The sequence below is a fragment of the Myotis yumanensis genome, unplaced genomic scaffold (assembly GCF_028538775.1).
Source record: "Myotis yumanensis isolate MYYU_CA2020_CCGP unplaced genomic scaffold, mMyoYum1.0.hap1 SCAF_3, whole genome shotgun sequence".
In the NCBI taxonomy this organism is placed as follows: domain Eukaryota; kingdom Metazoa; phylum Chordata; class Mammalia; order Chiroptera; family Vespertilionidae; genus Myotis; species Myotis yumanensis.
The window spans coordinates 7,948,007-7,968,511 of record NW_027223754.1 but is presented as its reverse complement, the minus strand read 5'-3'; the positions used below and the strand labels follow the sequence as shown (position 1 = coordinate 7,968,511).

At 54.4% G+C, this 20,505-nt stretch overlaps 1 protein-coding gene across 6 annotated transcripts in view; it reads left to right on the top strand.

Moving 5' to 3' along the window:
• IRF2 (interferon regulatory factor 2) overlaps positions 1–18,904 on the top strand; it is a 77,001-nt gene extending 58,097 nt beyond the window's left edge. For 4 of the 6 annotated variants that reach the window (XM_070408156.1, XM_070408155.1, XM_070408157.1 and 1 more), the window contains 3 exons: positions 9,339–9,503; positions 16,398–16,444; positions 17,585–18,904. In XM_070408156.1, the coding sequence (XP_070264257.1) occupies positions 9,339–9,503; positions 16,398–16,444; positions 17,585–17,887 (515 nt within the window). In that variant the 3' untranslated portion in view covers positions 17,888–18,904. The remainder of the gene's footprint in view (positions 1–9,338; positions 9,504–16,397; positions 16,445–17,584) is intronic. The other 2 variants (XM_070408154.1, XM_070408158.1) reach the window with 2 other exon arrangements.
• The last annotated feature ends 1,601 nt before the right edge of the window (positions 18,905–20,505 follow it).

Below are 20,505 nucleotides of genomic sequence, written 5' to 3'. Positions count from 1 at the left end.
ACCACTCATCGGCCACCCTGTCTTCGTGATTTGTGGGGAGAGATGGGAACACCGAGACCCTGATCCCAGGCCACTGGGATGGAGTCTCCTTAAAAACGCTTTATTTCACATGACACTGTTTCTGGCTTCCAGTTCATTTGTTTCTAAACCCAGGGTTCCTTTCAGTTTTGTAATTAGGCACCAAGATGAGAGCATCAGGGTGCCTTCACCCCGCTTTTATGAGCGCATGTCTATAAGGTGAGAAGGGAAGTGAGCAGTTAATGCGGCAGACTCCTTCATGGTGTCCGCGGGCTCCGGGCTGGGCAGTGGTTGAATCATTAACTTCATCCGGTGGCGGCCGGCACCCAGCACGTTGTACTCTGGACAGGATGGCTGTTTTGTAAGCGAATCCCTAAGAGTGTGAAAGGCAAAGTACACTGTTGCCCTGACAAGTGAGCTCTTGCTTGATTGCTAGGTTTTACTTTAATTCTTGCCACAAATCATAGCAGGAAAACACATGCACATGCACACACATGAATAGGCACACATACGCACACACATGCACAGGCGCACACATGCATAGGTACACACATGCACAGGTGCACACATGCACAGGTACATGCACAGGTGCGCATGCACACAGGCATGCACACACGCACACATGCATAGGTATACATGCACACACATGCACAGTCACGCGCGCAAACACATGCATAGGCATACATGCACACATGCACAGTCACGCACACCCGCACACATGCATAGGTATACATGCACACACATGCACAGGTGCGCATGCACACAGGCTCACACGCACACATTCACAGTTGTCAGCAGGCTGTACTCTGGGCTGGCCTTGTAGCCTGTGACAGCCGAATGCTCTTTCCCGTCTGGTCAGTGGTGCACACCAAGAAGGCGTGTGCGTCTCCACGTCTAAGACCTGTCTCCTAGCGTTCCCTCTCCCCTCATGGTTAAAGGCACAGGTTAGCACCCCCAGCGACCTGCCCCAGCTTTCCCTTCCAGGAGAGGAGAAAGCACGCCCTGCTTTTCTTTTCGCTTGTCGTTGGCATGACATTACCCTGTGTGTGCAGCAACTTCTGCTTTTAGGGAGCGGAAGAAGCGGCAGCCTGTTGGACTGTTCTGACTGTGCCCGCTGGCACCATGCCCGGGCCACAGAGGGTTGGCTGAGCTGCACTGAAGCGGGTTTGGTCTCGGGCAGGTGCAGGAGCAGGCAGGTGCGGGGGTTGTCTGAGTCCCGCCCGGCAGTGTTTACAGCCCATTGTGTTTCTTGATAAAAGGCTGCCCCACCCTTTCAGTGAGCAAAGATTGCTGGGGAACTGGGAGGCCATTCCTCGCCCTGAAGTGAACCGACCAGTCCTAAGTGACTAGACCACAGAAATCAGGAAACAGTGTAATTTGGATTTTGGCTTGATTTGGGCAGCCCCAAATGCACCTTATAGAAGGTCCTTTTTTGTTTTTTTGTAATGGCTTCCAAATCTGACTAACTTTAAAGTAGACTTTGGGTAGCTTTTTAGGCAAGCTTGGATACTCGGGTGTCCACAGGGAGGACTGAGTTTGCAGAGAGGAGCTTCCACACTTACAGGCCCCTGAGTGCCCCCGCTCCCCCACCCGGAGGCCCTGGCACCAGGACTCACAGTGGCTGGAGGGCGGCTGAGGGGCTGCTCGGCTATGGCACTGTCTTCATCTTTCCCGGCTCCATTGTTCCCCGGTTTTGACATTTTCCTGGGGCTTCAGATACAAACCATCCCACTTACAAGATCAGTAGTAGCTTTAGGTGGATCTTTAGGTGGGAGGCACCACCTCCTACGTGGAGGCGAGAGAAGGTCTCCCATGCTGCTTGCAAGGGCTGTGCCCCATGCCTGCTCCTGGGCGGGCCGAGCTCTCACCCCCCAGGAGTGGGGCCAGAGACAAGGCACCCACATTTACCAGGACCCCCAGAAAACTCAGCTCAGTATGAACCCACGTGCGGTGTGGACCGGGATGTCCCTCTGTCCCCAGATGCAGGACCGGGAGCTCCGGGCCGTCCTCAGCCTGGCACAGAGGTGACTGCCTGGGACGCGCTCTGTCACCACCTGCAGCTGGGGGACGAGCAGTGGGTTTGGCTGTCATTTTTTTAACCTTAAAATTATTATTTACCCAAGAAACCTGCCATCTCTATGAGGCTACATAACAGTTCCTCCTTTCCTCTCCCTCGCTGCCCTCTCATGAACTTAACTATGAAATCCTCCCGCCTCCCGCCTCCCGCCTCCCGCATCCTAGGTCTCAATTCCCCTTCTTTCTATTTCTTTAAAAAAAAAAAAAATACTTCTATTGATTACAGAGAGGAAGGGAGAGAGATAGAAACATCAGTGATGAGAGAGAATCATTAATTGGCTGCCTCCTGCAGGGGGACCGTGCCCACAACCCGGCCGTGTGCCCTTGAGCGGAATTGAACCCGGGAACCTTCAGTCCTCAGGCTGAGGCGCTCTCCACTGAGCCAAACAGGCTAGGGCCCTTCTTTCTACTTCTGCTGCTCCTCCCAGTCACCTCCTCATTCAGTCTGTCCCCTCCCCGTTCATTCTCCACACAGCGATTTTTTAAAAAAGCCAGTCTCCCCAGGTCACCATTGCCCAAAGGACAGTGACCAAAGAACAAAGACGGGTAGTCTCCCTCATGGCCCAGCGTCCTGGTCCCTTTCCGACTCCTCAGAACCTGTTTTGAATCTGAATTATTCTGAACAGTTGGACTCCCATGTGCCGTGGGGAGAGAGCGAGGCTGGCTGTGCGCTTGCTGTTGTGGGCAGCTGCTAAGGCGCAGTAGACACAGTATGCGCAGGCCCAGTGTGGGTTCGCGCTGCCGGCCCAAGAAGGCTGGCCCGGACTCCTGACCCTGGAGACCTGCTGGTGCCCTGCTCTGAGTTGTGCTGGGACACCGACGTGTATGATGCTGTTTTCTCGGGAGGGGGGATATACACGGTGCCGTCACCTCTTGCCTCCCAGGCCCCTGACGGGGCGTGGCTGTCGGGGCAGCCTGCCCTGCAAGGACGCGGCTCCCTTCTCTATGACCCGCCCCACAGACGGTCTCCCCCACCATTGCTCTGGGGCTGCTAGACCAAACCATGACCATGTTATTACTGTTTTAAAAGTACACCAGATTCGAAGTTAAACACGTGGTTTCCAGACCTGGCTCTACGGTCCTTTATTGACTGTGTGATCTCTGGCAAGCTCCCTAACCTCGCTAGGACTCGGTTTCCTCGTCCCTCATCTATAAAACGGAAATAATGTACTGACCCCGCCCAAGCCAGATCCCGCCCTGGTGGACAGAGCACCAGCCCGCAGACTGAAGGGTCCCGCACTCGATTCCAGTCCAGGGCACACAGCTCGGTTGCAGGCTCTATCCCTGGCCCCAGTTGGGGCACATGTCGGAGGCAACCAATCGTGTCTCTCTCACATCGGTATTTCCCTCTCTCTGTCTCTTCCCCTCCCTTCCACTCTCTAAGTCAATGGAAAAATATCCTCGGGTGAAGATGAACAAATAAAAACAAGAGTACTGATCCTGCCCACCTCACAGGTACGAGGATCAGATGGGAGCGGGAAAATCATGGGGTGGTTGTGAGGTGGTAAAACACCTCAGTGATGAGGACTATGATATCAAAATACATTCAAACACATCGGAGTCGGAAAGTAGGCCCCTCCGTGCTGCGGAATCAGGGCTGATGGTAACAGTTAAACGCAGACCTCAGGTCGGGCGAGGACTCCCCCCCAGCACCCTGCGGAGGGCTGACTACATGCTGCCCAGGGAGCTTCGTCCTCGACCCTGCAGCTACCGGCCGACGCTGGCGATGTTCCCAGCCTCTCTGGGTTTCAGCTGCTTTCGGCTGTTACTGTTACGCAGTAGGGACCCACCCACCTTCCAAGACCTCTCGGCTTCCGATAGTCTCTCTCCTCTCTCTGAGGCGTGGGGGCGCTGCTTTCTCCGGGGGAGCCCTGCCCTGAGTCAACAATTGTTAATAAAGCCAGACTGACCTTTTAAGGCATGAAACCGGTTCCTCAGGAGCCAGCCACGAATAATATTGTTGTAATTCTCAGCACTGGGTCCAGAGGGAATTGCATTCCTGTGGGCGGCTCTTTCCTCACGTGCTGACCTTCATAAGCCGGGGAAGCCCAGTGGGTTTCGAGCTCCTCCAGCCCTTGGAGACTGTCTTTGCCCCCGACACAGGACAGTGAAAAGCAGTTTCATTATTGACTATGAGCCCGGAGGGAGGCGTCTCATGAGGTGAGAACCGCATGCCTTTGACCTGAGAGGGGCTTAGAAAGCTGTGCAGCACGTCAGGGGACGCTGAGTTTGAATCCTGGTTGTGCCACTTAACTCTCTCTGACCTTGAATTTGTTACTTAACCCTCCGTGATGTTTGGCCTCCCGTCTAAATGAGGATGAGAGCTGTACTTCCTGTGGGGGGTGGGGTCCTGTGGGGGGGTGGGAGGGGCAGAGCTAAGTGCTCCGGAGATGTTCGGTTTGTGATTACTTACCAGAGGGAGCCGCCTCTGACCGTGTTGGCCGTAGTAGATGGCTGAACGTTTGCTCTTCTTGTGACCTTTCAGTTGTCACGAGTCAAGGGTCACTGTATGTTACCACCCGAGGCAAAGCTTGGTGGTCCGGGGAGGTGCGTTCACATGGAGAGAGAGAGGGAGGGAGGGAGGGAGAGAGGGAGGGGGAGAGGAGGAGAGGGGGAGGGGGGAGGGGGAAGGGGGAGAGAGAGAGAGAGAGAGAGAGAGAGAGAGAGAGTGGGGGATGGTGCCTGCAGTACATGCAGAGAGCATCCAGATGCTGGGAGTGCCCTGCTTCTCCCTTGGGTTGCGACTCCGAGTTGGACAGCTTCTGAAGTGTCCACAGCGCTGTTCTGGGGAGAGAAGGGTCGTCCCTGCCCGAGGCGTGCAGCAGCACACTCCTGGGGCCGCTGCCTGAGGGACGATGTAATGATCTTAACTAGGGGTGTGGATTGTAGCCCGAAACAGAGACTGACTTCTGAGTCCTGGTCACCAGCATTCAGAAAAGGAGGGCAGGGGGTCACCATGGTGCGGGAGGAGACGAGGCTCAGGTGGTGAGCACACAATAGCGCAGACAGGTGTAGATGTGTCAGGTTGTGCACCTGAAATTGGCTAATGTTTTTAACTAATGTTACCCAATAAATGTAATTTTAAAAGTTGAGTAAAGGTGCTGATCTAATTTTTGTCTTAAGTCACAGAGTCAGTGATGGCGAACCTTTTGAGCTCGGCGTGTCAGCATTTTGAAAAACTCTAACTTAATAACTCTGGTGCCGTGTCACATATAGAAATTTTTTTGTATTTGCAACCATCGTAAAACAAAGATTTATATTTTTGATATTTATTTTATATATTGAAATGCCATTTAACAAAGAAAAATCAACCAAAAAAAAATGAGTTCGAGTGTCACCTCTGACATGCATGTCATAGGTTCGCCATCACTGGCTTAAGTGAAGCACAGTAACATTGATCCCTGTTAGGCGTGCAGGCCTGTGAATGTTGACAGGTGCATGCTGTTGTGTAACCACCACTATAGTTAAGACAGGACATTTTCATCAGCCCAAGACATTCCTCCTCTACCTGCAGCTTCTGGAACAATGACCATTAATCCAGGTCTAAAAATCCCACTTGCTGCATGTCCTGACATTTCCTAGAAAACACGTGTGTGAAGCCCGGTGTTTGCAAGTGGTCCTGGGCTGCTGCAGGACTCGCTGCAGGACTCGGGGAGCCCGGTCTGCCCATTCATTCATCCAGCAGAGACGCGCTGAGCTGCTGTCCTGTGCCGGGCAGGGGCGCCTGCTGTGACTTGGTTCTCGTGCGGGTCCTCAGTCTCTCAGAGGCCCTGATGTGATGGGGGGATGGCCACAGCTAGAAGCTTAGATGAAGACATACGGACTTAACTCACAGTGGGAGCAGAACGTCAGGCAGTGTCACAAGGCGTGTCATGCTGTAGTTTTGGCTGCACAGCGGGGACAGTGAGTGAGAGGCGCTCAGGAAAGAGAGGTCAGTCTGTTCTGGGGTGGCCGGGAAAAGGCTCCAAAAAAAGCAGGCATTGTGAATCCTGCCTGTTGCTGGCCCTCCTCCCCTCCTCCCCATCCCTGTCACCGCCTCATTGAAGCCTTTGATTCCTCGAACTGGAAAAAACACTCCACTTCCTCCACTCGCATCACATGGCCTCTCCCGCTTCCCCTTCTTCCCGCTGCTGTGCTAAACTTACTCTTCATCACCATGTGCCGGCTGTGGCCCTGCTGGCTTCTCTCTCACACACTAGGTCCTGGACCACATGCCCTCTCTCCCCCCCAGTTCCTGACAACAAAGTCTTGTGCGAAGTAGGTGCTCAGTTAGCCCTTGTTAGTTGAATCACAGAGTTGGGCATTGTGGGAAAACAGGAGAGTCCTGCCGGGCGGCTCAGTTAGTGTCGTCCTGTACACCAAAAGGTTGTGGGTTCCAGCCCCCCCGTTGGGGTGTGTGCAGGAGACAATGATCTCTCTCTCTCTTTCTCTTTCTCAAGTCAATAAACCAGTGTCCTCAGATGAGGATTAAAAAGCAGCAGTGAGGGAGAGAATTTTGGTCTGAACGAAGGGGTAAAAGTAGGAAGATGCTGAGCTGCTCGCACTGTATGCCCCCAGCGAGCTGCTGTGTCTGTGGGAAAGGCAGTGCAGCATCGGAAGTTGAAATGGCTTTGGTACCAACCACACGCACATAAGATCTGAGTGGCCTGAGAGTGGGTATTGCGGACACCCCCGTACACCCCTCTCCTCGGACACATTCTGACACCCGTTAGGTTTCTGTCTCCACCCCTAACTGCTTCTAGGACATGGGAAGTCTCGCTTCCTGCTGTTTTATTGTATTTGGGAGAAGAGGCAGCAGGAACGTGAGAGGGGTTGGTGTCGCGCTCAGTGTGTGTCCAATGAACTGTGTGACTGATGTTCTCGTGCTCAGACAGGTAGCCCCAAGGGTCAAGGGAGAGTTCGGGAGCCTGCCCGCCAGGTTTCGCCTGCCTTTCTTCACTTTAATTTCCTCCCCTCCAGGAAAACCTAGGCAGCATCCACCTTCCCTCCCCTCCCTTTCCACGTGCTGCGCCCTGTGCACCCTTGTCACACCCCGAGTCTCCTCTCCCAGCCTGCCTTAGCGATCCATGGATACCCCCCCCCAACCTTTCCCTGCCTTACGCACGTCTTTTCATCACCCCCAAAACGCAGTCAGAGCAGGAACCACTTATAAACAAAAATGCGTGAGCAGTGAAAAGACTGTGAGCTGTGAAAACCGGACCTGGCCGGGAAGGCTGACTTCTCCAGGAGACGGGAGTGTCGCCTCCCTGCCGGACTGAACATTTGCAGGTGGCCGGGGGACGTCTGGGACAGAGCACTGCGCGTGATCCCAGCTGTGTGGCCTTGGACAAGTCACTCCGCGTCTCTGTGCCTGGTTGCTGTATTTGTAACAGGGTAGTGATGCTTGCCCTGTCGTTTCCAGGGCAGGAAATGTTAAAATAACTTACACATGATGGCAGTGTGTTGCGGTCCGGGGAAAACAGTGTTATTCCCGTTTGTTTGTTGGTCCAGTTTTCAGGTGTGTTCCGTCCAGTTAATTGCCCACTGAAGTATGAGGTCAGCTCTGGGTAACAGTAGGCAGGGCATTAGGGTTAGAGCAGGAAATTAAAGCTATGATGAGTTACAATGGCTAAAAAATAAAAAAATAGTGACCACACCAAAAGCTGGAGAGACTGTGTGTAAGTTAGGTTATCCAGCCCAGCCGAGTGGCTCAGTAGGTTGAGCGTCATCCCATGCACCGAAGGGTTGCGGTTTGATTCCCGGTCAGGGCAGACACCTGCACTGTGGGTTTGATCTCCAGTCCTGGAGGTACGGAAGGCAACCCGATTGATGTCCCCTCCCCTCCCTTTCTTCTCTCTAAGCATGTCCTCAGGTGAGGGTTTTTAAAAAAAGATTATCCGTCCACGCTGGTGCAGCCACTCTGGGTAACAGTTTGGCAGTTTCTTGTAAAACTAGACATGTAATTGCCACATAACCCAGCAACTACACTCTGGGGATACATCATCCCAGAGAAATGGAAGCTTACGTTTATACAAAACCTGCGCACAGATGTTCTTAGCAGCCTAGTTTGTAAGAGCCAAGGGATGGATGTGACCCCGAAGTCCTTCAGAGGGTGGATAGACTGAGGGACATCCCAACCATGGAATGTCACTCAGCAGCGAAAAGGGACCAGCTCTTGATACACACACCTCTCGACATACACAACCTGAATAAATAAACCTCCAGGGGATTATGCCGAGTGAAAAAAAAAAAAAAAAGCCAAGCTCAAAAGGTTACTGTGTGAGTCTGTTGAGAACACACTCTTGAAATGTCCAAAAGTAGAGAAATGGGAGACAGGTTGGTGGGTGTCAGGGATTAGTGAGAAGGGGTGGCTGAAGGAAGAGTAACATAGGAGATGCTTGTGTTGGTGACTGTGGGGCGGGTGTGTGAAGCTGTGTCTGTGATAAAGCTGCATAGAACTAAGTACACACCCATCAGCACACGCAGAATACGGCGACGGAGGACATCGGAGCGGATGCGTGGACGGCTGTCAGTAGCATCCTGACCTTGTCCTGTGGTTCTGCGAGGTGTTGCCATCAGAGGAAACTTGGGTGAAGGGCATACAGGATCTCTATTATTTCTTCCCGCGGTTTGCGAATCTATAATAATCTCACACTGAAAGGTTTGATTTTAAAACGTGAGACAGGATTCCGAGCCAGGTGGTCAGAATTCATCTTGTCAGTGTTCTGGGGAGTTGATGCTACTCACGTGAGTGAGTTAGAACTGGGCGAACGTCTGCCCACCGCTCTGCTCTTTCATCCAGCAGGCGCGTGGCCTGGGGAGAATGAACAGGACACCCCACAGCTAGATCCACGGTGGGTGGATTGGGGTGGTCCTTCCTTCCTACTTAGATTTGAGCATGTGTCTCTGAACCCTAGGACTCGGAACATAGCACACAGCTTCCTTTAGAGCAGGAGCAGAGAACAGAAATGGGTCCGTTCCAGGCACTGTCTGGGCCTGGGGCGAGGTCCAGATACAGCCTCTGGTCCCACAGCCGTGGCTGGGCCTGGGCTGGGGTTGGGATGTTGCCCCCTGTAAGGATGTGGGCAGGCTGCTGGGAACCAGGAGCCCGGGGCTTGGTCTTCATCTCACAGCCGTTGGCACGTGGTGACCGAGACTCTGAGCCCTGGCTGGTCGGCTCTTTTGGGGAAGGTGCTGAGTCCTGAGAGTGTGTGGGAACTGGCATCGGGAGGCGTTGGTGCGTGACAGCTTTCCTCTCTTTGAAGTTGTAGGGCAGTCACATCTGGACAGCAACATCGAGGATCAAGAGATTGTCACCAACCCGCCAGACATTTGCCAGGTGGTGGAGGTGACCACCGAGAGCGATGAACAGCCGGTCAGCATGAGCGAGCTGTACCCTCTGCAGATTTCCCCCGTGTCTTCCTACGCAGGTGAGGGGGCGGGGGGTAGAGCTCTGGCGCGGCGCAGGGGGCAGGGGAGGGCTCCTTTAGTCGGGGCGCCTGCCCCGCCCAGCAAACAGCCTCCCCTCTCTCCCGGGATTGTTCTTGCTCTGACTCTCTCCACCAGCATGCCTTGGGCACATTTACTCTCAGCAGACAGGGTCTCCGCGTGTCTCCACTTGATCGTCCACACATTTTTATGCATGACTTAACACGTAATAACATTTCTGTGGACAAGTAAGTTCATTTGAGTCTATTTTGTTTGCACAAATTCTCAGAAATTTGGAAGAATGTTCGTAATGGAAGCTGAGCTTGGCCATGCTGGGTAGGACCCCAGGGATCATGTCCTCCAGTTCCTTCCGTTTTGGAAGTGAAGGGACTTATTCCAGGTCACACAGTCAGTAAGTGTTTGGGTCAGGGCTTGACCTCAACCTTCAGACCCCAAGCCTCATTCCATTCCACCAGGTTTATTTGTGACTCCCACATACATTCCCCTTCTCTTTCTTGATTTATTTATATATATATATATATTATTGATTAAGGTATTACATATGTGTCCTTATCGCCCCATTGCCCCCCCTTTTAAGGAATATATATATATATATATATATATAGTATTGATTTTTAGAGAAAGGGGAAGGAGAGGGAGAGAGAGGTAGAAACATCAATGAGAGAGAAACATCACCGATCGGCCGCCTCTCACATGCCCCGAACTGGGGATGGAGCCCACAACCTGGGCATGTGCCCTGACCAGATATCAAACCGGTGACCTCTTGGTTCCTGGGTCGACGCTCTACTGCTGAGCCACACCGGCCGGACAGTTCCCCTTCTTTTTCAGCTCAATGCAGCTTCTGATTGGGCCAAGCAGCTGAGCCCGTTTCCGATGCCCCAGGAATGGCCTGTCATGGCAGGAACTGGCCAGACAGTCAGGGTTGGAACCCAACCCCATGGGTTCTCCATCCTTTCCGAGGCGTGACGGCTCCTTTCCCCACCACCGTTGCATCGTCTCCGCTCCCTTCCCAGCGGTCTCCAGTCAGTGTTTGGGGACTCAGTCACAAGTAGGAAATGTGACTGAGTCAGTGCTACCGCTTGCGAACATTGAAAGTACGAAGCGAGGCCCTGCTGTGAGTGACTGCGGGCAGCTCTGATCCGTGGCTCAGGATCCTTCCCAGTGTTCCTTTCCCAGGCTGCAGGGGCCACCCCCGGGACAGGGCGTTGGTGAGCTGTCAGTTACTAAATAACCCAAACCCCAGCTGTCTTTTTAACTGACTTTTAAAAAATGACAGTAAAATATGCATACCATAAAATTGGCCAGTTTTGCTATTTCGGCGGCAGTAAGTGCGTTCACATTGCTGTGCAGCCCTCACCCTTGTCATCTCCACAGCTTTGTTCATCTTCCCAAACGGAACCTCTGTCCCCGTTAATTGCTGACTCCCTCTTCCCCTCCCCCGCGGCTGTCAGCCCCATCTGCTTTCTGTGGATTTGGCTACTCCGGGTGCCTCCTCTAAGGAGGAATCACCCAGGATTTGTCCTTTGGGGAATGGGCTTATTTCACGTGGCACAGTGTCCTCAAGGCCCTGGCTTTTCGTGGTTCCAGGAACACTAAAGCAGTGTGGGAACCGCCTTGGCCGCAAGAAGTGTATAATCTGTCAGACGGGGTAAGCTGTCAGTTACTTAGTCATCAGGCACGTTCTGCACGCTTGTGTGCGAGTCCCGCGCTGGGGTTTGCAGCCCCCAGGAATCATCACTATGATTTCCTGCCTGTTTGTTGTGCCCTGGGAACCACGTGGATGCTGGGTGCCCATTGACTTCATGATCATGAGAATAACCCGTCAGCCTGGGCACCATCACGGTGCCCTCTTTGAAATCAGGAATCCAGGGCTGATGCGGGTGAAAGCCGTGGGCCCAGGGGTGAACACGGGATGGCACAGTGAGCACCCACAGGGAGCTTATGCCAGGGGCCCGCTCTGAGCCCTGCCACCCAGATGCTGCCCCCGACAGCCACGCTGGGCTCTGCCCTCGGGGCACGTCCACCTCTGGTGATCACAGAGACCCACTGCAGGAGGCAGGGCGGAATGTTCTGGCCTGGGTTTCATAGCAGAGATGACGGAAGCCAGGAACACGGAGCGGCTCTGCTCAGACTTCCGTGGCTGCAGCTCCTGCTGCACGACTCCCCAGGCGGCAGTGGTTCCTCCTCACCCGAAGGTGTTCTCTCATTGACTTTTAGGGAGAGTGGAAGAGAGGGAAAGACATAGAAATAATGATGTGAGAGAAACACATCGATGGGTTGCCTCCTGCACGAGCCCCAACCAGGGCCCCGGGCCGGGGAGGAGCCTGCAACCGAGGTACATGCCCTTGACCGGAATTGAACCTGGGATCCTTCTGTCCACAGGCCGACGCTCTATCCACTGAGCAAACCAGGTAGGGCCCATTCAGTTTTTAACGGGTTGGAGCTTTCTGATAGACTTCTCTGAAGTCTTCTTAGCGATGCTGGAAAGGCCTCCCCCTGCTGTTCCGCCAGCCGTGGCTTCTTGCGTTGGCATCAGAACCCCGAGAACAGCATTCCCCGCTCCAGGACATCTGCATGGGTCTCAGAAGAAGGCTCCGTGCTGGGCTGGCAGGCGCAAGCCGGCTCTGTTGAAGTCTGGCCTTCAGTCCTTCCGTTGTTCTCAACATCTGGATTCTCCAGAGCCCTGGGGAGGGAGGCTTCTTGGTTGGAGCCAAAATGTTTCATCACTGCGGCGTTCCAGAGCCGAGGGCACGTGGGAAACGTACCTTTACTGGCCATGGCTGGTGTAAGTCTCATGAGTCGGATTTAGAGCGTGCTGCTAGGAAAGGCAGTTTTTTTGTTGTAGTCCCCTTTCCACCGGTATGTTCCCAATCGGATTGGCTGTTTGCCTGCTTTCCGTGACAGGGTGTGGGTCTGTTTATTTGTTGGTTTGTGTTTTTTCTTTTTGGTTTTGCTTATTCAACTGTATTTCAACCTCCGCTAACCAATCCCATTCCTTTGTTTAGGAAACTGGTATTTGGAGGCTGTTGTTAGCTAGTTCCCCTTCGGACACTGAAATGTAATCCCAGCAGAATCACAAACCACCCTCGGTTCTGCAAGTCTGTCTTCTCTGGTCTAAACAGGATGGTGAGCGAGAAGAGAGACCAGGGGTTTCTCTGAGTGGAGGTCCTTGCCTCGGGTGTTTGAAGGCAGCAGAGAGTTCTGGTTGGATCCGTCACACCTCCATCCTGGGGAGGGGGTCCCAGGGCCCGGCTGGGGAGCCTAGAGGAGAGACATTTGTCTCTGAAGGTCCGTCCATAGGCCTCTCGCCCGAGGGGTGACAGCAGGGTGTTGCTAGGTGGCTGCTGGTGTCCGAAAGGAGAGCCAGGGAAAGCCACCAGAGCGCTTGGAGCAGGCGGGTGAGAGGGTGGGACACCAGCTGGGGAAGGAAGCATGACACGAGGGGCTGACCGGTCACAGCCCAGAGAACGGAGGTCGCCTGCTGACCAGCAGCCGGCAGTGAAGATGTGGGTCCTGACAGAAACCATTGCATTCTGCTTTCGGGGGGGGGGGGGGGGGGGCGTTGGGCAAGGATAAAGGTTCTTGGAGTTGAAGACCACTCTGATTTGAACCTTTCAGTCGAGCCCTAATGAAAGCGATTGAGCAAATGATCGAGGGAAAGAAATACTCCTCAACCTTCCTAACTCTTGTCGAACAAGAACCTTCTAGAAAATGTACCAGGGTGTCAGCGTGCAGAACGGCTTTCCTGGAAAACACACTGTTCCTCCTGCCCTGTGTTCCCGAGAAGGTTTGGCCGTGAACACTGTGGGCTGAAGTGCAGCGGGAGCCTAAGGCTAGCGTCCTCCTCGAGCTGTGGCCCGGGAAGAGGGTCTTGGCGATCAGCTAGGCCCCCCCCCCCCGCCCCCCCAGTGGCCTTCGGGGAAGGGGAGCCCAGGAAGGTGACGTGGATGATCGCTGATCACGAACCTGTTAGCACTCTCAGAACTTACTCAGACCAGCTGGGAAGCAGCTCCCAATGTTTTTTTTAAATTCCATTTTATTTGAAGTAAATAAAAAAGCCAAATCCAAAGTAATGAGCAATAAAAGTGAACTAACTCCCGCTGGAGTTTCGGCACTAACACGGATCTGGAAGCAGCAGCCGCAGGGGGCTTATTTGTGGGATATGAATGGACCCGGAAAGTGGCGGTGATAACGGTGAAGTCAAACTGGGAACCGGGCCTGAGCGCCCCCAGCAAAGCACTTGGAGCCGTGGTTGTGGGCAGCCAGAGGACCACTGTCATCTAGAGAGAAGGACCCGCGTCCCCGGCTGCAGCGTCCAGCTGCTCATGCTCGTGGGTGGAAGACACCAAGGCCGGGCCTTTAAACCACGTGGGAAACGGTGTGGTACGTGGAGAGCCTTCACTCCAGGGCATCGTCTCAGTTCAGAAACACGCTCTCGGCTCACACAGGGTCAGCCGAAGCGAGAGCTCAGAGCACGTGTGTCTTTTCTTGTCTCCAGCTGCTTCCCTGAAGCCACAAGCTGGGACTTAAAGGGTGGTTGACGTTCTGCTCATGCTCATGGTCTGTGTGAGGTCTTCCGAGGAGCCTCACCCAGGGTCTGCCTCCCACCCCTCCTGCAGCTGTGGCTTGGGCTGTGGAACCCCATGTCTGCATATTCCCAGCCCCCAACCATGCCTGTTGGCATCTGTTTGTTTTTCATTGAAAGGGAAAGGTACCTCTGGGGGCAATTAGGAGTGGAGGGGTCAAGACATGTATGAAAGGAAGAGAAACCTTGGCTTCAGAGCCAGAGAAAGCTCAGCACAGCAAGGGGAAGCGGGTCTTGAAATTTCACCTGAGGCTGGAGTAGGAGCCATGGCCATTACCAGTGAGGGTCTGTGGCTCCCAGGTGGATGCTTTGGGGACATCTGCCTCATCTGAGGAGAGGCAGGCCATCCTCTAGTTGCTCATGGTCCCGTCGGTAATCACTCATGCCCGGGAGAAGTCCCTGGAGAACAGTGGCCCTGCAACCGCAGAAAGGCTGTAGGGTGAAGCCGTGTGGTCAGCATGCTCGCTCTCTTCGTCTAGGGTTTGTCCTCGGGTTCTCCAGCCTTCGTTCCAGAGAGCCTGGTCTGTGCCCTGTGCTCTGGGTGGGCGACAGGGCTGGGCTCGGCCCGGCCAGTCCCGGCTGCGCCACCAGCAGGAAGTGAGACAGGAGGCCAGTTCCTCAGTAGGTTTGGGTGAAAGGCTTAGAGGCCTGAGGGCCGAGAGCTCTTCTGCTTAATGGGAGGAGGATGGGCGCTGCTCCCCATGAACAATCCTCTGGACAGGCGTGGCCCAGCCCTGGCCCGCGGCACTTAGCGAATGTTCACCATATGGCTGCCCTTCAGGCTTTGCCTGTAAAATGAATGACCCAGCCTCAGGGTCTCTCACGGTCTGTATATTTCCAGAGTTCTACACTTTGTATTTGGTTTTCTCAAAACTGTGAACCCTGAGCAACTGCACACAATTTTTTTACTTAAAAAAGTTCTAAGATTTTCTACTTAAAAAAATTAAAACTTTTATTTGCTTAAAACAGTCTTATATTATATGTGACTTGTGATCACCAGCCGTCGACTTGGGCTGCGTTAGTCTAGCAGGTGCAGATCCAGTGTGGCCAAGGCCTAGGGCTCCGGGCAGAGGCGCAGTCCCCTTGACGCAGTGCGCCCTGTCCCAGGCCCTGGCAGGCCTCGTCCCCACCTCGCCCACTGGTCACCGAACCCTCTTGGAGGAGTGGCCTCCCATTTTGCAGACGAGGAAACGGCAGCTCCGGGCAGTGGCTCACAGCGGGCAGGCAGGTCAGGACGGGCACAGAACTCCTTACCTCTGGCTGCATGCAGTCTAACCACAAACGCAGTGGCTGCAAACAGCGCACATATATTAACGCCCGTTCCCGAGAGCCGGGGTGCAGGCGTGGCTGAGCTCAGGGCCCCCTGCACAGGTCTGCAGTCCAGGTGCGGCCCAGGGCTGTCCCATCTGAGGACCAAAGTGGGGGTCTGTGTCCCAGCTCCTACGGTGTGGGGTACAGTAAACATAGTTCCTTGCTGGCTGTTGGCGGGAAGCAGCCCTTAATTCTTTGTCATACGAACCTTCCCAACACGACTGCTCGCTTCCTCGAAGCCAGCGACAGACTCTCCTCAACACACAGGTCTCGGTCTCCTTAGGTAATCACACACATCCCCCCATCACCTTTGCTGTGATCTGTTGGTTTAAAGCAAGTCACAGGTCTTCTCCCCACCCCCCACTCCCTCCCAAGGAGGGAGCCCCACACGAAGGTAAACACCAGGGTGAGGGTCATGGTGGCCACCCTGGAATCTGCCCCCCACAGTGACCTGGATGCAACTTACAAATCCCAGATATCAGTACCGAAGGGGTGTGAGGGCCAGGAGGGATCTGAGTGAATGGGGTGATGGAGAAAGGCTGCGAGCTGGGACTTAGTGAGCGGATTGACATGGGCTGGGGGAGCGGACCCGTGTGGGGCTGGGGAGACAGCAGTGGTGAGGACAGGCCTGGCCGGGAGGCAGGAGCGCGGGCGTGAGGAGCAGACAGCAGTGGGGCCCCTCGCGACCAGCACCCCACCCTGGGAAGTGGTGGCCGTGAGCAAACATCACCTGGCCCGCGGGAAGCGAGCCACCCCCCCATCCCCCCGCCGGCTGCTCTCAGACCTTTCTCGGAAGGGCCACGGCCACTCTGGCGTCTCCTAAGGGCAGTGTTTGACCTTAGGAAGGGGACGGAGGTTGGGAGGTCAGGTACCCATTTCTCTTCTGGGAAAAGAAGTGCTGATACATTTTCTAAACACCTGAGCCTTGAGACCGTTTGCGGGCAGGAATGACCGCCCTGTGTTTCTCTCTCATAAACAGAAAGCGAAACCACCGACAGTGTGCCCAGCGACGAGGAGAGCGCCGAGGTGAGCACCCGCCCGCTCCTCCCTCCTCACGTTCCTTTCCTTCTGGCCGTGAGTTTTACTCTTGGATGTGTGTGTGTGTGTGTGTGTGTGTGTGTGTGTGTGTGTGTGGTCAAGTGTACAGAACATGAAACCTGTCAGACTTTTAGGTTTTGAATGATAACATGAAGCTTTGGGAGCTGACGTTACCATTGGAAAGAGAGAAGGGAAAGGAAACTGAAATGCAGGCCAGCAAACCCTGATGTTCCAACCACTATAAACAGCCTAATTATCTAGCAGAAATAGTACGTCCCAGTGACCAAAAGCAGGAGCCAGATGTGAGCGTCTGACAGTGCTAAGCAAATATCCCACTGCACCTGCGGCCCCGCCCCTGCGGGCAGGTGTGTGTGGGTCCTCATTCTGAGTCCCTGCTTCCCCTGTGTCTCTCGGCTAGTCTGCCTGGTACGTGGCAGGAAAGGGCTGTGGTGGTGATGGAGAGCGTCCCTGCCAGAGCCTGCTTTGTGTCTGAGGTAGAGAGGGGGGAGTCTGACCGACTGACGGCTGTTTGAATTAGTGGGTTCCCAGTGCACCGCACACTCTCCAGTGTAGCCCAGGAATTCTGAAGAAACAACACAGGTGTAGAGGCTCACAGACATCCCAACCCACGTCTTCAAGGTCACCATTCCAGCTCCTTCTCTGAAGGAGGCTATGCTGGGGCTTAGCCATCTGCTTGGCACCCTGGAGCTCCAAGCAGTCAAGGGGCGCTCCCTGTGTGGGGCTGTTTCTCACTTCCCTTCCTCCGATCGGGCCATCCATGAGGAACCAGGTCTCCATGACAACCGGCCACCAGTGCCGGGGCTGGGCAGGGAGCAGAGGGGAACCAGATACCAAGCTGCTGCCCTGCTTTCCTGCCTGCATAGAACAGTCCAGGCTGCGCTCCGGGAGGCAGCAAATGGGAACCGATGAAAAGGGAAGAGAAACCACTGCAGGCGGGGCCTGCCGAGCTGGGATGGTGTCAGCGGAGGGCCGTAGAGTTGCTAAGCTCCCCTTCCTTCCACAACTCCTGGAAATCAGTTTCCTAACACGTGGGGCTGGTGGTACTTGTTTTTTTTAAGCGCCAGCCAATAGGAGGGAAAGAAACATCTTCATTCTTTATCTTTAAAGGGACGACCGCCTTGGCGGAAGCGGAACATCGAAGGCAAGCAGTACCTCAGCAACATGGGCACGCGGAGCACCTACCTGCTGCCCAGCATGGCCACCTTCGTGACCTCCAACAAGCCCGACCTCCAGGTCACCATCAAGGAAGAGAACTACCCGATGCCTTTCAGCAGCTCCTGGCCCCCGTACCCCGACCACCCGCTCGCGGCCTCCGTGGCCCCCGCGCCCAGCGGCAGCCGGCCGGACCGCGAGACCCGGGCCAGCGTCATCAAGAAGACGTCCGACATCGCCCGCGTCAAGAGCTGTTAGGCCTGCGACCTCCCCGGCGGTCGGTCGTCGGCACGTCTCGGCTTCGTGTTGTTTGTTTGTATTTTATTTTTCTCTCTGACACCTGTTCTAGACAAATCGAAGGGACAGAGCCTCGGCCACAGGACAGTGACCGCTGTGTCAGGCCGCGGCGCCGGCCGGGCTTCTCTCTAACTCAGGACGCCAGCCCGGTGGCGGACACGTGTCTCTAGAGCCTGCTGGGTCTCCCGGGGCTGCTCCCCAAGTGCAAGGACGGCATAGGACCAACCCCCACGCGGCTGCCTGCGGCCGCGGCCACCTCGCGGAGCGGACGCCTAGGAGCGAGCGGAGGAGAAAATGTGAACGAGCTGGAAGAGGTTATCCTTGTGAATATGTACATAGGGCAGTACTAGCGACTCGCCGGCTTCTGCACCTTATCGTAAAGCACTTACAGATAGACCTTCTCGAGCCCTGGCCTACTTCTCGGCACACTCGGCCCTCCCCTGCCCCCCACCCCGTCCTCCTCCTCCTCCTCCCCCGGCGGCTGTGGGCTCCACACGCACCGGAGGAGGAGGAGGAGGAGGAGGAGGAGAGGAAAGGACACTTCTCCACAGACGTCCCCTGTGCAGACTGCTTTAAGAGAGAGAGCATCTTTCTAAATCTGCTAATGCTTGAAGGCCACGCGGTACAAAGGAAAATGATCTTGAGATCTTATGCAAATTCCCAGATTTGAAGATAAAAGAGAGAGAGAGAATCCTCTCATTCTAACCAGAGCAAGCTTTTTTATTTTTTATACAGGGGAATATTTTATTCAAGGTAAAAAAAAAATTCTAAATAAAATAAAATCGTTTTTTATCTTTTCTACAGCAAATTTATAATTTTAAGATTCCTTTTCTTGTTTCTCAGCAGTTGTTATGACACCCTTGTGGCACACTGTTTTTTAATTTTGTAAAGGTGAAAAAGCTTTTATGAGCTCATGTAGCAATCAAACTATCCTGTGGATTGATAATAAATGAATATGATATATAGTTAAATTTTTAATGGGCGTCACGCCTGGCTTCGTCTGTCTGTACTTTGGAGCACAGTCACGGGCAGGACCGACAAAGGATCGTTTCTCCTTGGGGACCAACACATTGTCCCGTTTCCGCTGCCAGAAACCCCAGAGGTTCCTCCTGTGAGGACGGGAACAGCCGCCTGCGTTGAGGGTGGTCCCTAGCCAGGCGCTGTGCTGCGTGTTTCCCGGGAGTCACCCTCCGCGGTCATCACAGTTGTGCCCAGGAAATGCCTTTCCTCGAGGTCACTTAGGTAGTCAGTCAAGGGCGTGATGAAGCCCAAGTCTGGTGTGACGATGGGGGAGGCTTTTTACCACCCTCTGTCTCTGAGCACATGCCGCCGCCCTGCGCTTTTCTCTTCTCACCCAGGGGCTGCTCCGCATGGCCGAAATGTCACAGCTGGGTCACATGATGGGCCCCTGGGCAAGGCATCTTCACCTGGAACTGTCTGCTGGGTTCCTACTCTAAGTCCGCTTTCTTTCCAGGACCCGGGGCCATAGACGGAGGTCTCAGACTTAGGGCACCTCTTTCCAGTGAGAAATGTGAATTTAAGGACCCCAGACACCCACCACTACCCATCTGGACGTCAAGGTGTAGTCCTGACCTTGGGAAGCCTCTGTGCTGGCCTCACGCTCCCACGTGTCTGTGTGCCTGTCTGTGAACCTGGGGAGCTGAGCCTGAGCTGCCTCCCTCCTGCCCCTGGGTGTGGAGGAGATGGCTAAGTTAATATTTGAAAAGGCTCCGCAGTGAAGGACAAAGGGCTGATTTTATGCGCTCAGTGTGAGGCTGCAGAGGTAATTAGTGGTTGTAAACTGCTGCGCCCTGAGCAGAAATTAACTGGAGCGTTTTACTGGCTGATGCGTTGTGGTTGAGATGCCGGTTGGGGTGGTTGCTGGTTCTGTGAGGAGCACTGGGCTGACAGGGTGACCTCTCCTCCGTGGTGAGAGGAGGAGGAAAAGGGTGCTCTGGCCTCCTCAGCAGTGAGCTCTCAGCTCAGCCCTACCCTTCTCTCAGCTCTCGGTGGCTGATATCCACATCATTTTCTTTCGTCACCCTGTGTCAAAAATAAGTTTACGGAAACGTTAACGGAAGGTAGCTCTGAGTCCCATGGCCTGGCCATCTAAGGGTTAAAGGTGGCCCCTCTTCCCAGCCCCCCTTCCCTCTTCCCAGCTCATATCCTGCTCCTTACAGCAGCTCTGCTGGCCCCAAACCCATCGCCACCCCCTCCCTCCTGCCCTACCCTACTTCCTCCACTTCTATGGCTATAGCTAGACTCCCCCCAGAACCTGGCCAGGTGAAAGACAATTCAGGATTTGGAAATGGACAATTAACTATTAAAGATCACTTCACCCATGGCTAATAAGGCCGTGAAAAACAGAATCGAGTTTGAATTATGTTGGAGAAAGACTGTATGGTCTCGGAGGGTTACTTGCCAGTAGTTGACATGAAGACAAACCCCTGGGGCGTGTCACGGGCCCCTGCCTCAGACCTCGGTGTCAGTTAGAGGAAGTCCCGGGCACACGTGCTTCCTCGGCGGCATCTGTGTGAGCTGATAGGCTTTTATGATGGGCTGTGTGTGCGCGCGCGTGT